General features: G+C 44.1%; 1 protein-coding gene across 4 annotated transcripts in view; it reads right to left on the bottom strand.

Annotated features, from left to right (window-relative positions):
• Positions 1–16,700, bottom strand: part of SPATA13 (spermatogenesis associated 13) — a 98,220-nt gene that overhangs the window by 14,122 nt on the left and 67,398 nt on the right. For all 4 annotated transcript variants that reach the window (XM_073662444.1, XM_073662445.1, XM_073662446.1 and 1 more), the window contains 2 exons: positions 15,727–15,959; positions 2,759–2,888 (listed from right to left, as the gene is read on the bottom strand). In XM_073662444.1, coding sequence (XP_073518545.1) covers positions 2,759–2,888; positions 15,727–15,959 — 363 coding nt within the window. The remainder of the gene's footprint in view (positions 1–2,758; positions 2,889–15,726; positions 15,960–16,700) is intronic.

The following is a 16,700-nucleotide window of genomic DNA, read 5'->3' as shown; positions in this document are numbered from 1 at the left end:
TAACTCAGGATCCTAATCATATACGTATGGATGCCATTAAACATTTAAAGGGCTCAACACCCAACTTTACCAGATTCCTGAACAGAAATGCTGTTATTGAGGAACAAAATGTCATGAATTTACAGTCTGGATTATAAACTATAGCTGCATTTACAATTCTGTAAACTTCAGAGCTGAAATCTTCCTGAGATCTTCCAGTAATTAGGGATGTGACACAGATTTCTAAAATATCTCTACACAAGCTATAAAATAGAGTTCAAAGATCTGTTTGGTCTTTAATTAGCAGTTTCCCTTGTGTTAAAAGGGTGTTTGTTGGCAGTCCATCCACTGGAACCCCTACCAATCATAAAATGGGTGTCCCAAAGTCCCCTGTGTGAATGGTACTGAAGTGTGCATGCATGCCCATCACTTCTACAGTGGGTACGGAAAGTATTCAGACCCCTTTACATTTTTCACTCTTTGTTTCATTGCAGCCATTTGGTAAATTCTAAAAAGTTCATTTTTTATCTCATTAAAGTACACTCTGCACCCCATCTTGACTGGAAAAAAACAGAAATGTAGACATTTTTGCAAATTTATTAAAAAAGAAAAACTGAAATATCACATGGTCATAAGTATTCAGACCCTTTGCTCAGTATTGAGTAGAAGCACCCTTTTGAGCTAGTACAGCCATGAGTTTTCTTGGGAATGATGCAACAAGTTTTTCACACCTGGATTTGGGGATCCTCTGCCATTCTTCCTTGGAGATCCTCTCCAGTTCCGTCAGGTTGGATGGTGAACGTTGGTGGACAGCCATTTTCAGGTCTCTCCAGAGATGGTCAATTGGATTTAGGTCAGGGCTCTGGCTGGGCCAGTCAAGAATGGTCACAGAGTTGTTCTGAAGCCACTCCTTTGTGATTTTAGCTGTGTGCTTAGGGTTATTGTCTTGTTGGAAGGTGAACCTTTGGCCAAGTCTGAGGTCCAGAGCACTCTGGAAGAGGTTTTCATCCAGGATATCTCTGTACTTGGCCGCATTCATGTTTCCTTCAATTGCAACCAGTCATCCTGTCCCTGCAGCTGAAAAACACCCCTATAGCATGATGCTGCCACCACGTTTCACTGTTGGGATTGTATTGGGCAGGTGATGAGCAGTGCCTGGTTTTCTCCACACATACCGCTTAGAATTATCTCCAAAAAGTTCTATCTTCATCTCATCAGTCCAGAGAATCTTATTTCTCATAGTCTGGGAGTCCTTCATGTGTTTTTGAGCAAACTCTATACGGGCTTTCATATGTCTTGCACTGAGGAGAGGCTTCTGTTGGGCCCCTCTGCCATAAAGGTCTGACTTGTGGAGGGCTGCAGTGATAGTTGACTTTGTGGAACTTTCTCCCATCTCCCTGCTGCATTTCTGGAGCTCAGCCACAGTGATCTTGGGGTTCTTCTTTACCTCTCTCACCAAGGCCCTTCTCCCACGATTGCTCAGCTTGGCTGGACAGCCAGGTCTAGGAAGACTTCTGGTGGTCCCAAACTTCTTCCATTTAAGGATTATGGAGGCCACTGTGCTCTTAGGAACCTTGAGTAATGCAGAAATTCTTTTGTAACCTTGGCCAGATCTGTGCCTTGCCACAGTTCTGTCTCTGAGCTCCTTGGGCAGTTCCTTTGAGCTCATGATTCTCATTTGGTCTGACATGCACTGTGAGCTGTGAGGTCTTATATAGACAGGTGTGTGCCTTTGCAAATCAAGTCCTATCAGTTTAATTAAACACAGCTGGAATCCAATGAAGGAGTAGAACCATCTCAAGGAGGATTACAAGGAAATGGACAGCATGTGACTTAAATATGAGTGTCTGAGCAAAGGGTGTGAATACTTATGACCATGTGATATTTCAGTTTTTCTTTTTTAATAAATGGCAAAAATTTCTACATTTCTGTTTTTTTTTTCAGTCAAGATGGGGTACAGAGAGTACCTTAATGAGAAAAAAATGAACTTTTTAGAATTTACCAAATGGCAGCAATGTAACAAAGAGTGAAAAATTAAAAGGGGTCTGAATACTTTCCGTACCCACTGTATGGGAATGATGGTCACAGATGGGCAATACCACACCCATAGAGAAGTGAATAGAGTGGCGGTCTACCATGCCATTCACAACAGACACTTTGGGACACAATAACAATCGGGGAGGGTCCCTGTGATCTTACTTCCAGCAATCATCTGTCTTGTTGGATAAATGTGTTTATGTGACAATCTTGTTAATTTTGTATACAGCCATTTCTTAGCCATAGTGGTTGTCCCTCAGCTTTCCCAGATCACTTGGTCGCACACCTGCCTAAAGCATAGGGTCAGAGGATCACCCCATAAGTAGATTTGCAATTCAGCAGTCAAGAAAACTTGGCAACATTCCTATTAGGTCAAGTAAGTCCTGTAATACACGAATAAAAAGTAGTCATATAATTTCTTGTAAATCTGAATGACTAGTAATATGGCTGCCATTAAACATTTAAAGGGCTCAACGCCCAACTTTACCAGATTCCTGAACAGAAATGCTGTTATTATTACAATCCTTATTTAGGAGATCTACGATTTAGAAGAGGATTAAACATTAAATGAGCAATTCAAGGAATGCTCTCTTTGAAGAAAACAAATTACTGACTTATACGGTGGAGTTCCAGTCACAAGCTATTGCACAAAGTTTCACAATTACCATAACCATCACTTTAGGATTCCTCATTTCCCGGCACGCCGAATTTCAATATCTACAGTACGAATTCAAGAACTCACCTCCCACCCAACTATAGAGACCTGCCAGCAGGCAATCTTGTCAATGCTCTCCAGCCGCCGTTTCCGCTCATTAATTAAGCAAGCAACATTTTTCATAGCTTCATAGGCTTCTTTTATTTTGTTGTAATCCCTGCAATGTCAACAATCGGGTGTTAAACATGACATAAAACATTGCAGAACAAAAGAGGAACAATTTATAACAAGGAATGGAAGGTGTTGACCAGTGGAAAAATTTAAGGATACCAACATTTTTTTTCCAATACGAAGAAATACACAACCATGTCAAAAGAATAAAAATTTATAACCAAACAAAACATAGATGATATCATATAAAAAAACACATAAAATACAACAACTCCTTCAGGCTCTGCTCACATCTGCATTGCAGATTCAATCCCAAATAGAAACCCTAATGCAGTGCTGGAACGACCCATGGATCCCACTAACTTATAATAGGCAAGACCCCCTTCTTTTTCAGATTCTGTTTGGGCAAAATAATAATAATAATTTGATTCATTTGAACATTTGTGAAGATTTTCAGCCGCTCGCTAAGAAGAACTAGTATAAGCAAACAGTCGAAAAAGTAGTCGAAAATGAACGTGAAAATATTGTGGGACTTTCGCATACAAATGGACAAAGCATTGGTCCAAACCCAACTTAACCATCAGGAAAAAGAGGGAGTATATCGTCGCGATAACAGGGTTAATAAAAAAAAGAAATGGATGAAAAATATCAAGACCTAAAAATTGAAATTCAAAGACTATGGCAGAAATCAGTAACTGTTACTAGTGGTCAACTGCAAACTAAGGTATGTCCCCAAAAACCCTCTCGAATCATTTACAACTCATAGTTGACCAATTCACAGTCAGTCAACTGCAGAAAGCAGGGTGGTTCTATGTACATCCTATTCCGATACATTACAATATCCTCGCTTCATGGGAAGGACCCGATGTGTAATAAAGGCAAACACTAACTAGTGACCTGGCAGTTGTGATTTATTATGAAATAATAATTATTATTTTATTTATATAGCGCCAACATAATCCATAGCACCTTACAATACAGAGGGGAAATGTACAAAAATATCAAATATCAATGAGTAGCATATAGTTCAACAATTCAAACAAGAGGAGTGCAGGCCCTGATCACAAGAGCTTACAATCTATATGGAAGTAGGAGGGACACAAAAGGTAGAAAGTGCTAGTAGTATATGGTCCAGCCATCCTTGTAAGAAATAGTATTCATGTAAAGCTGCATGAACCGGTCACCAGACAGTAACTGTCTATATCCAGATATAAAGTGCTACTGAGTGCTTGGAGGTTGTGGGAATAGATGATAAAAAGGACCAAATTCTGAAAAAAATGCAGGAATTGAGAACCAAAATAAGCTAGGTTAGTGAAGTGAGACAACAGGCATGCCTTAAAAGATGTGTTTTTATGGCACGCTTAAAACTGAGGACCTTGAGAATTATCCTGATTGTCTGGGGTAGTGCATTCCAGGAAACTGGTGCAGCATGAGAAAAGTCTTTGAGACGGGAGTGACAGGTTTAGATTATTGAGTATGTTTGTCATAGATCATTAGTAAAATGGAGAGTATGGTTAGAGTGGTGGAGGGAAGAGATGTAGGGTGGTGCAATACTGTGGAGAGAATGGGTAGTGCTACAAAACAGATGAAAATGGAGATGTGCAGTGGTGCAGTACTGTGGAGAGGACACGTAGGATGGTAGACAAAAATGAGGGAGGAGATGTAGGGTAGTGCAGTACTATGGAGAGGACGTGTTAGAAGGTAGACAAAAATGGGGGAGGAGACGTAGGGTAGTGCAGTACTGTGAAGAATTTTGTGGGTGAACGTGATAAGTTTATGTTATAAATAATCTGTAGTGGATGCGCAACCAGTGCAATGACTGGCACAGGATGGAGGCATTGGTGTAGCAGGTGGACAGAAATATGAGCCTGACTGCTGCATTCAGCATAGTTTGGAGAATAGAAAGAGAGAAAGACCTATTAGTATTGGGTTGCAGTGATCAAGACTAGAATGAATCAGAGCAACAGTAAGAGGTTTTGTCATTTTGAAGATGAGAAAAGACTGGATTCTGGAGATGTTTTTGATGTACAGGTGGCATGATCTGAGTGAGTGGGAGTTGTGGGTGAGCCCTACACGGACACGGATATGGAATTATAACACAAAATCTCTAGATTCCAACCTCAAAAATGAACCAAGAAGAATAGACAATGTAGCATTGAGGAGCTGTATACTACAAGTATTGAATGCTATGTACATGCCATAGCTGTGACTGGATCCCTCTATTCCAGTTAGTATTTAAACCATAGATCTGAACTTCTAAAATATTCATATTCTCCCATAAATAAATTCCTAAATATTAGGGTCAGGAAAGCTGTGCACTCTCGCTCTTTCCTGGGATGGAAAGAATAGAATATTTTGCAGCCATCACACTGCAGACCTTCTCCGCTTTCCCCTGCTGAGCTCCAGCAAAGCCCAACACTGCTCTCATTGTGTTCCTGAGAGGACCATCCGTTAGCCCAGATAGAGGGAGGTCTGCGGTCACACGATACACCAAGAAGTATGGAGTGATAAGAGGAAGAGAAATTAAGAATATAATTTGGAGGCCAGGGAACTGCAGCAACGAGAGACATCAAAACAACATTAAAAGCCAAGTGAGATGAATGTGTCAATTCAGGAGCGAACAGTGACAGTTTGTACTGAGGGCTGAGAAATGGCTTGGGAATTGTTCCAGAGGAGATAGACAACAAAGCCTGTGTACTGGATACATATATCTCTCTTTCCTTAAAATTTAAATGAGAAGTCTTCTAGCTCAATAACCCCCTTGCTTTCCATCAGTGCGTCTTATCAGTAGGTTTTCACACTTTTCTTACATAGACACTATAAACCATGCAATAGAGTTCAAATATAGGAGAATTTACACACTAATGGTCTGGGAAGCCCACAACAAAAATATTCTTCTATCGAATTTTTACTGTGGCTCAATCGTTGTTCCATCTTTGACCTCTAGGGGCAGTGCAGAAAAAAAATCTATGTCCATTCAGTTACATTTAGTAGGGAAGTAGAGCATAGTAGAGTAGTTTTATTAATACATTTCTGTATTATATTTATAGAATTAAAGCTATCTGAAGTAGAAGTGTCTCAAAAATAAGATTTTGATTGATATATTTCTGGTCTGTCGTCATTACTGAAAAATGTAGTCAAATATTTTACATTTGCACACACTGACTTAATGGAAACCTGTCACATTCAATGTGATGTATAGGGATGAGTGGACCCGTGGAAGTTTGGGTTCTGGTACCCGACCCGAACTTTATTTTAAAGTTTGGTTCGGGTACCAGAACTGTACCTGAACTTCAAAACAGAACCCAAATCCCATTGAAAACAATGGGGACCCAAACTTTTGAGCTGGAAAATACTCTCTCTCTCCTCCCGGACTTCCCCCGGAACTCCGAACACTACAACAGACTGTGTTCGCCATTTAGCACCGGACACTGACTCTCTGGTAAGAACCCCGAACTTTGAAGTTCGGGTTTGCTCATCTCTAGTGAGGTCTATTCTGCAGGAGGAGCTAAAAAGATTGATATTTAATTTAATGGGAAAATAATTTGTATTACCTGTGATTTATTTATCTATATCCATGCTTTATACCATGATGCTTACCGGTAAAGAGTTTTTTCGGAACCCATGACGGCACAACGGGAGAGGGGATCCGCCCTTCAAGGACAAGAAACCTTCAAGATAAAAAGGGCGGCACCTCTCTCCGCATCAGTGGATTACAGATCATGAGAGGACTCTCCGGTTAAAGCACATAATTTTATTAACCATAAACAAATTTCACCCATTTGAATACTTCAACACCCACCAACCGGAAGGTGAACACCATAGTGATAGGGAGGGAATGTAAAGGTGCTGTCATGGGTTTCGAAAAAACACATTACCGGTAAGTAATATACGTCTTTTTCTGTCACCCATGACGGCACAACGAGAGAATTACAGAGAACTAAGTATTTAAGGGAGGGACCACAGCCTGCAGAACCCTTCTCCCAAATGTGAGATCAGAGGAGGCAGAACGATCAAGCCTATAGTGATTATAGAAAGTGGACGGAGATGACCATGTGGCCGCTTTACATATTTGCTCAATGGGCACGTCCGCTCTTTCTGCCCAGGAAGCAGCCATGCCCCATGTAGAGTGGGCCTTCAGATTGTTAGGAGGATCTCTGCCTGATGCCGTATAGGCCATCGTGATGGCTTCCCGGATCCACTTTGATACAGTGCCTTTTGAGACCTTTGATCCCTTTCGGGAGCCTTGAAAGGAGATAAATAGAGCCCTATCCTTCCTCCATGAGCTTGTGGATGCTAAATAATGTATAAGGCATCTCCTGACATCCAAGGTATGAAATCTTTCCTCCTTGCTATTTTTTGGTTCAGGACAGAAGGATGGTAGGGCTATCTCCTGAGACATATGAAACTTAGATACAATCTTAGGTAGAAAACCAGGGTCTGGTCTCAAAACTACCCTATCGTCTAGAACTAAGGTAAAAGGTGGATCTGCAGATAAAGCCCGTAACTCACTAACCCACCGTTCTGATGTTAAGGCCACAAGAAGTATTGCTTTTAGGGTAAGTAATTTTATGGACCCTGAGCTAAGGGGCTCAAAGGGAGAACTTGTTAACGCGTTTAGCACTAAGCTTAAATCCCAAGAAGGGACCCTTATTATAGGGGCTGGTTTGGATCTACTGCATGCCCTCAAGAACCTGGAAATCCATGTGTTACCGGCCACATTATAATTATACAAGGCCCCTAAGGCAGAGATTTGAACCTTTAGGGTGCTAACCGCTAGGCCTTTTTCCAGCCCTCTTTGAAGAAATTCCAAAATGGCCTTTACGGGAACACCCCCTCCCCCCAGGGAGAATCCCTGAGATGAGAAGAATTTCTTCCAGATTCTACTGTAAATTTTAGTAGTGATTGGTTTCCTACTACCTAGAAGAGTAGTAACTAGATTCGATGAGAAACCCAGACCCTCTAGCAACGACCTCTCAAGTTCCAGGCCGCTAAGTGCAATCCTTTCACCTGAGGATGGAATATAGGACCTTGAGCAAGAAGGTCGGGAATAGAGATGAGCGGTGTTCGACTAGAACTGTTCGCCAATCTCAAATTCGAGCTGTTTTGGGCGGTGTTCGAGTTGTTCGACGAACCCGAACGATTTGCAAAAAATTCGGCTGTTCGAGGTTATGTTCGATAACTGTTCGTGCACCAAAAGCGTGTCCTGCATGTCTGGCGCTATTTAGAGCACTATTTTGAGAGGCTGGATGGCAGCGTTCTGCTGCGGTCCAGCCTGTCATCTCGATGTAGCAGAGCTGAAGCTGTCATGGGAACCATGGAAAGGTAAGGATGATGTTGCTTTATTATTTTTCTTTTATTTCAGGAGATCGTTGGCTTCAGCTGGAATGGGCGTGATGGTAAGTATGGTTTAATTTAGAACAATAAAGAATTGTGTGTTTATTTCAATTAAAGGACTTTTTTCTGGGTGTTGTGTTTTTTTTAAATACTTTACTAGAAATTCATGGTGGTCATGTCTAATATTGGCGTGACCCCATGAATTTCGGGCTTAGGGCCAGCTGATAATGCCAAGCTGGCCCTAACCCCTTTATTACCCAGTGAGCCACCGCATCAGGGCCCTGGATGAGTTGGGTACAGCGCCAGAAGATGGCGCTTCTATGAACGCGCCATTTTCCGGGGTGGCTGCGGACTGCAATTTGCAGCGGGGGTGGCCCAGAAAGCTTGGGCCTCCCTGCGCTGCGGATTCCAGCCCCCAGCTGCCTAGTTGTACCTGGCTGGACACAAAAACAGGGCGAAGCCCCATGTCAATTTTCTTTAAATTATTTCATGAAATAATTAAGAAAAAAAGGGCTTCCCTATATTGTTGTGTCCGGCCAGGTACAAATAGGCAGCTGGTGGTTGGGGGCAGCCCGTTCCTGCCTGCTGTACCTGGCTGGACACAAATATAGTGCGAAGCCCCACGTCAATTTTTTTTAAATTATTTCATGAATTTCCTGAAATAATTAAAAAAAATTGAAGTTGGGCTTCGCACTATATTTGTGTCCAGCCAGGTACAGCAGGCAGGAACGGGCTGCCCCCATCCACCAGCTGCCTATTTGTACCTGGCCGGACACAACAATATAGGGAAGCCCTTTTTTTCTTAATTATTTCATGAATTTCATGAAATAATTAAAAAAAATTGAAGTGGGGCTTCGCACTATATTTGTGTCCAGCCAGGTACAGCAGGCAGGAACGGGCTGCCCCCAACCACCAGCTGCCTATTTGTACCTGGCCGGACACAACAATATAGGGAAGGCCTTTTTTTCTTAATTATTTCATGAATTTCATGAAATAATTAAAAAAAAAGTACGTGGGGCTTCGCCCTATTTTTGTGTCCAGCCAGGTACAACTAGGCAGCTGGGGGCTGGAATCTGCAGCGCAGGGAGGCCCAAGCTTTCTGGGCCCCCCCCCCGCTACAAATTGCAGTCCGCAGCCACCCCGGAAAATGGCGCGTTCATAGAAGCGCCATCTTCTGGCGCTGTACCCAACTCATCCAGGGCCCTGGTGCGGTGGCTCACTGGGTAATAAAGGGGTTAGGGCCAGCTTGGTATTATCAGCTGGCCCCAAGCCCAAAATTCATGGGGTCACGCCAGTATTAGACATGACCGCCATGAATTTCTAGTAAAGTATTTAAAAAAAACACAACACCCAGAATAAAGTCCTTTAATTGAAATAAAGACACAATTCTTTATTGTTCTAAATTAAACCATACTTACCATCACACCCATTCCAGCTGAAGCCAACGATCTCCTGCAATAAAAGAAAAATAATAAACCAACCTCATCCTTACCTTTCCATGGTTCCCACGACAGCTTCAGCTCTGCTACATCGAGATGACTGGCTGGACCGCAGCAGAACGCTGCCATCCAGTCTGTCATCCCGCAGACACTGAGAAGCGCAGGCATGCTTGCGCTCCTCACTGTCTCGCTGTGACGGCATCCAGATGAGCCGAGGTCATGTCCAATGAACTCGGCTCACCTCATGCACGTCACTGACAGCGTGGGAAAATTCTCACGCTGAAGTGCTGAGTGCAGGAGAATTCTCCCACGCTGTCAGTGATGTGCATGAGGTGAGCTCATGTCCAATGAACTCAGCTCACCTCCTGCACGTCACTGACAGCGTGGGAAAATTCTCCTGCAATCAGCGCTTCAGCGTGAGAATTTTCCCACGCTGTCAGTGACGTGCATGAGGTGAGCCGAGTTCATTGGACATGAACTCGGCTCATCTGGATGTCGTCACAGAGAGACGCTGAGCAGCGCAAGCAAGCCTGCGCTTCTCAGTGTCTGCGGGATGACAGGCTGGATGGCAGCGTTCTGCTGCGGTCCAGCCTGTCATCTCGATGTAGCAGAGCTGAAGCTGTCGTGGGAACCATGGAAAGGTAAGGATGAGGTTGCTTTATTATTTTTCTTTTATTGCAGGAGATCGTTGGCTTCAGCTGGAATGGGCGTGATGGTAAGTATGGTTTAATTTAGAACAATAAAGGATTGTGTCTTTATTTCAATTAAAGGACTTTATTCTGGGTGTTTGTGTTTTTTTTAACTTTGACTATGGGGTTAGTAATGGGGGTGTCTTATAGACGCCTCTCCATTACTAACCTGGGCTTGATGTCAGCTGGCATTATAAGCTGACATCAACCCCAACCCTATTACCCCCTGCCACCGCACCAGGGCAGCGTGGAAGAGCGAGGCTAAGTGCCAGAATTGGCGCATCCTATGAATGCGCCATTTCTGGGGCGGCTGACGGCTGGTGTTTCTAGCCTGGGAGGGGGCCAATATTCATGGCTCCCTTCCTGGGCTATTAATATCAGCCCCCAGCTGTCTGCCTAGCCTTTGCTAGCTAATAAATTAGGGGGGACCCCACGTCATTTTTTTGGGGGGTCCCCCATTTTAATAGCTAGTAAAGGCTATGTATTCAGCTGGGGGCTGATATTAGTAGCCTGGGAAGCTCCGTGGGTATTACCCCCTTCCCAGGCTTCAAACATCTGCCCCAGCCATCTGCTTAACCTCCGCTAGAGCCTAAAATTAAGGGGAACCCCACGCCAATTTTTTTAATAATAAATCCTTTATTTTAATACTAAATGACAAGTACAGTAACCAACACTATCACTGTACTTCATATATATGTGACTGACATGTTTCTATCTATCTAATCTATGTGTGATGCTCTATCTTTCTGTTCTAAATTGTCGGGTACCGCTGCTGAATTGCCGGCCGGCTTTTTTAAAGAGACAGTGCATGAAAACACTATTATTTTTTTAAATAAATCCTTTACACTAAATGACAAGTACAGTAAGCAACACTACCACTGTACTTATTATATATGTGACTGACATGTTTCTATCTATCTAATCTATGTGTGAAGCTCTATTCTTTCTGTTCTAAATTGTCGGGTACAGATGCTGAATTGCCGGCCGGCTTTTTTAAAGAGACAGTGCATGAAAACACTAATATTTTTTTTAATAAATCCTTTACACTAAATGACAAGTGCAGTAACCAACACTGTCACTGTGCTTCTTATATGTGTGACTGACATGTTTCTATCTATCTTATCTATGTGTGATGCTCTATTCCTTCTTGTCTAAATTGTCGGGTACCGGTGTATGCCGCTGCTGAATTTGCCGGCCGGCTTTTTTAAAGAGAGTGTCTTCTGAGCAGTTTGTCAGCTTTTGGACACCTTTGCAGGTGTTTTCTATGTGTTTCTATGTGTTTTTGTTTGCCTGCCATTGGTTTTAACGGTGTTCGACGGTGTTCTAAGGTGTTCGACGAACAGTTCGACGAACAGTTCCTCGAACATCCCGGTGTTCGACGAACCGAACCGAACCCGAACACTACGGGGGTGGCTCAACACTAGTCGGGAATCTCTGGAAGAATCCAGGGGTTCGTGATTGACATGCTCTTCAGCCAAAAGAACCATGGTCTCTTGGGCCAGAAGGGGGCTATGAGGACCACTCGAGCCTGATCCTCCCGGATCTTCCTCAATACTGCTGGAATTAGGCACGTTGGGGGAAAGGCATAGGCCAGACTGAAATCCCATCTGCACTGGAAGGAGTCTACTACTAGAGGATTTTCCGTGGGATTCAGTGAGCAGAACTTTTTTAATTTGCTGTTCTGATGAGTTGCAAATAGGTTGACCTCTGGAGACCCCCACATGGCCACTAGCTTGGAGAAGACTGAATGATTTAGAGTCCATTCTCCCTGCAATAGTGGCCTGCGACTTAGAAAGTCTGCCTTCGTGTTGTCCTCTCCTCTGATATGAAGGGCCTTTAAAGAGAACTTTTCCTTCCACTAGAGAAAATATCCTCCCTGCAACTTGCATTAGTGATTTTGAGCGAGTTCCCCCCTGCTGGTTCACATATGCCTCAGTGACCTGGTTGTCGGACAGAATTTTTATGTGATGTCCTCGTAGAAGGGGTAAGAAGCTGATTAGTGCCTTCTCTACTGCTCGTAGTTCCCACATGTTGGAAGACTCCAGACTCTCTTCCTCTGACCAAATCCCCTGTATCGGGTGGTTGTCTAGGTGCGCCCCCCACCCCCTGGGGCTGGCATCCAAAGTAATTACTCTGGTAATAAGGGGAACCCAGGGGATGCCTGTCCGTAACGTGTTCGTCATTAACCATCAATGCAGTGACTGAATTACATTGTGAGGGAGTGTTAATCTGCCCTCTAGATGCCCCCTTAGGATGATTTCGTTCTTTAGGACATCCCATTGTAATTTCCTTGAATGAAATTGGGCCCAGCATACCACTGGAATGCAGGAGGTGAGAGACCCCAGCAGAGACATGGCCCCCCTGAGAGTCATTACTGGGTTTGTTATGGCTGCCGAAACTAAATTTTTTATTTTTTATTTTTTCTGCTCGGGCAGGCGGCCTTCCTGTGGAACCGAATCCAGAGTAAGGCCTAAAAAGATCTGAGTTGTTTGCGGGATCAGTTTTCATTTTTCTATGTTTAAACACCATCCTAATTTTTTTAAGATGGTGCACACCTGATCCACTTGGGCCAAGCAGTGATCGTGAGTTTTCCCCACTATTAGGAAGTCGTCCAAGTACGGGATTATCAATCTGTTTTCCTCCCTGAGATGAGCCGTAACCTCCGCTATAAGTTTTGTGAATATACGGGGCGCCACTGCTAGGCCAAAGGGAAGAGCTCTGTACTGGAAGTGCCTGACGACTCCTTGTACAGTTAAGGCCACTCTGAAGTATTTTTGAAAGTCGTGATGGATTGGCACATGGTAATACGCATCTTTTAGGTTCAACACTGCTATATAGCAGCCGGGAAATAGAAGGCTTATCGTTGATTTGTTTCCATCTTGATTCAAGAATTTGTTCAGGCCTTTCAAGTTGTTGATTACTCTGAATGAATTGTCCGGTTTCTTTATAAGGAATAAGGGGGAATAGAACCCTCTTCTGTCCTCTTGTGGTAATACCTCCAGTAAGACGTTCTTTTGCAGGAGACCTGAAATCTCTTCCTCCAGTGCACGTTGTGCTGGTAGAGAGGATCTTAAGGCAGTCAGAATAAATCTCTCTGGCGGGTTCCTCAGAAATTCCAGTTTTAATCCTGATTTTATTAATTTGAGGATCCACCTTCTGGAAGAGATCCTTTCCCAGGCTGGAAGGAAGAGAGAGGGCCTCCCTCCCACTTGGGATAGAGTGTCATTTTGCAGGTTTGCGACTATCCTGGGAGGGCCCGCCAAACAAAAACCCTTTCCTTTTTCTGGAACGATCCTCCCATCTTGATTGTTCTGTGGATGTCCTTCTGCAGCCAAATTTCTTCCTCCGAAAGAAAGGACTGCTTAAAAGCCGAGCAGGAAGATTTAGGAAATCCCTTCTTGTTGTCACCTGCTTTCTCAAGAATTGTGTCAAGAGAGGTACCGAAAAGAAAATCTCCTTCACACGGAAGAGAACATAGCTTTCCTTTGGTCTGTATATCCCCTGGGCAACATTTCAGCCAGACCGCTCTACGGCCGGCATTAGACGGGGCCGCAGATCTTGCCGCTAATCTGGCGAAATCCGCAGAGGCGTCAGATAAGAAGGCCGCAGCTCCTTTCAATACTGGTAGAGAGGCCAGAATGGAGTCCTGTGAATCGTTATTTTTAACCTGGTCTTCTAACCTGTTTAACCAAACCATGAGGGATCTTGCCGTACCGGTTGCTGCTATGGCTGGTTTCAATGCCCCCGCTGATGACTCCCAAGTACCCTTAAGGAAGGTATCTACCTTCGGGTCCAGTGGGTCCTTCAGCATCCCTGTGTATTCAAAAGGGAGAGAAGATTTTTTAGAAGCTTTGGACACCGCAACATCCAGCTTCGGGGCTTTAATCCAGGAAAAGGTATCTTCCTCATCAAAGGGATATTTCCTTTTGAAGGAGGATGGAAGGGGACCCTTTTTCTCCGGCCTATACCACTCCTGCCTGATAAGTCCCTGCACCTTATCGTTAATCAGAAAAACTCTATGTTTTTTCCGATCCAAGGTACCGAACATAATATCCTGTACCGATTTTTTTGCCTTCTGGTCAACTTACCCCATTGTGGACCTGATGGCTTTTACTAAGCTATCAACACTTTCCAGGGGAAAACAATGACCTGTGCCGGCCTAGCTATCCAAAGAGGAAGAGTCAGTGGAGTCATCCAGCATTCCCTCGTTGGATTCAGAGTCTGAAAGGGTGGGTGGAGTTTTTGCTCTATGGGTCTGGGACAACGATTTTAGTGATTTTTCCACCTCAGACCTAATAAGGGTTTTTAAATTTGAAGCAAAATCCAGGGTTCCCTCCGAAATTGTTTCCTCAATACATGGCTGGCATAACTTTTTGGGCCAGTCTTTAGTTAGACCCTGCTCACACAGGGCACATACTCTATACTTGGATTTCTCCGTACATTTTTTAGGGACAGCCTGACCATATAAAGGAGGAAGGAGAGGGAGAGAGAGAGAGAGAGAGACAAAACAGAAAAAAGTCTACATTAATACGTCGATTTTCAAGTAGCTCACTCACCACCCAGTAGATAAAAACAGGGTACCGGGAGGCAGGACGGTATCCGGCACTTCTCCTCGGGAGACCGCAGAATCATCGATCCTGCATGAACTATGCCGGCTGTCTTGAATCCTTGGTGCTGCATGTCCCAGAACGCCCAGTGCTCCTGCTCTGTGGTGGACACTGCTCCTGGGTGCGCTTCTGGCGCTGAGGCTGCTGTGGGTGCTCCATCTCCTCGGGCTGCTGCAGCTGCAGCATGGTCTACTGCTCTTGCTGCTGATACGGTGGGGAGGGCTGCTGTGAGGCCATTACGGTGCACTGCACCCCTGCCTAGTCGGTGATCTACCCTTAAGTACCCTCATTGTGCCATGGAGATCACCGGCCGGCGTTCCCACAGCTTCCGGTACCTCCCCCAAAAATTAAATCCAGGGGTCAGAGGTCCCGGCGCGCATCATCGTCACTTCCGGTCGCACCCCGTGACATCACATCCAGGACGCAGGGTTGTCGGCTACCATGCTGTGTAGGTTCCGCAAACCCCCGCCCGCACGGAGACCAGATGTCGGCGCCCTCCGCGGGGCTTCCAGGACCCAAGGGACCGGCCGCAGCAGAGACTGTGCCCTGCCACAACCGACCAGCCCCGGCAAGACGATCCTGCTGCTGTCGCCGCCGACGAGAAGGAAGGTCCCCCATCAAGGACAGGAAACCACTGAGGCGGAGAGATGAGTCGCCCTTTTTATCTTGAAGGTTTCCTGTCCTTGAAGGGCGGATCCCCTCTCTCGTTGTGCTGTCGTGGGTGACAGAAAAAAATGACTATGCATAGTACTTCACATTTTTTTTTTAGTTGGAACTAATAAATAAGAATCATTTAGCAGCAAGGTTCCCACCTGTGGTCCTGGGTTGTGTACTTGAGTAGCTCAGCTAACTGCAGAGGATACTTGCAGATCTTCTGGACTGGAGTCAGCAGGAAGCCATCAATAGCTATATCGATCATCTGCTGCAGTAGCCGGCAGGCCTCAAAGAAGTGCCGATATCTGCTGTGCTTCATCAGGTTGGAAAGCTCCAGGCAGGCGTTGGGGTGGTTGTTACAATATTCTGAGTAGATTGAAAATCCTTCATGCTACATATGTGTGCAAAAAAGAAGCATCACAATATATTCCATCATCTTTCATGTAATAAGTACAAATTGAAATAATTCACAAAGCCTTTGACCCTGGTGATACAATCTTTATTACGATGTATAGATTTTTTTATATAAATTTTACAATTAGAGTTTACAAACCCTGTGAGTTTTTTAGTTAAAGTTAAAAGAGAAATTTTTCCAAACAAAAAAAAAGGGCATGATAAAAGGTTTTAAGTCAGGCTCGGACTGGCCCACAGGGCAGCGGGTAAATCCATCGGTGGAAATTTCTGCAGCAGTGGGTCACCCACCTCACTATTTCAGCAGTACACTTGATTTGCTATATACAGACCAATGCAGCACCTCATCATTTATTCAACAAACTACCCAGTTTATAATTTTATAAAAGCAAGCTAAATTTATAAATGAGGATTATATAATATTTGCATGTAGCTGAAGAGTGGACCCCCAGAGTCAATGCTACTGGTGGGCCCTTGTCACCCCGGACACGGTATTAAGTAATACATGCGTTTCTGGCTTTAGGTAAGTTGATACCCTGTGAAGTTCTTCTATTGACAACTCCATCTTATGATGTACAATAATGTGCCCAAATAATACCAACACATAATGCTCAATTACCACTGCCATAAGGTGCCCAAAAATGCAGTTATACTGTTGCCTAAATAACACAATTTATTCTTTCCATTACACCAGGAAACAGCGTTGTGTCCTCTGAATCTG

The sequence above is a fragment of the Phyllobates terribilis genome, unplaced genomic scaffold (assembly GCF_046119375.1).
Source record: "Phyllobates terribilis strain yellow unplaced genomic scaffold, ASM4611937v1 Scaffold_2__4_contigs__length_985480577, whole genome shotgun sequence".
In the NCBI taxonomy this organism is placed as follows: Eukaryota; Metazoa; Chordata; class Amphibia; order Anura; family Dendrobatidae; genus Phyllobates; species Phyllobates terribilis.
The sequence above is the reverse complement of the archived record's forward strand: the minus strand, read 5'-3'. Positions and strand labels throughout refer to the sequence as shown.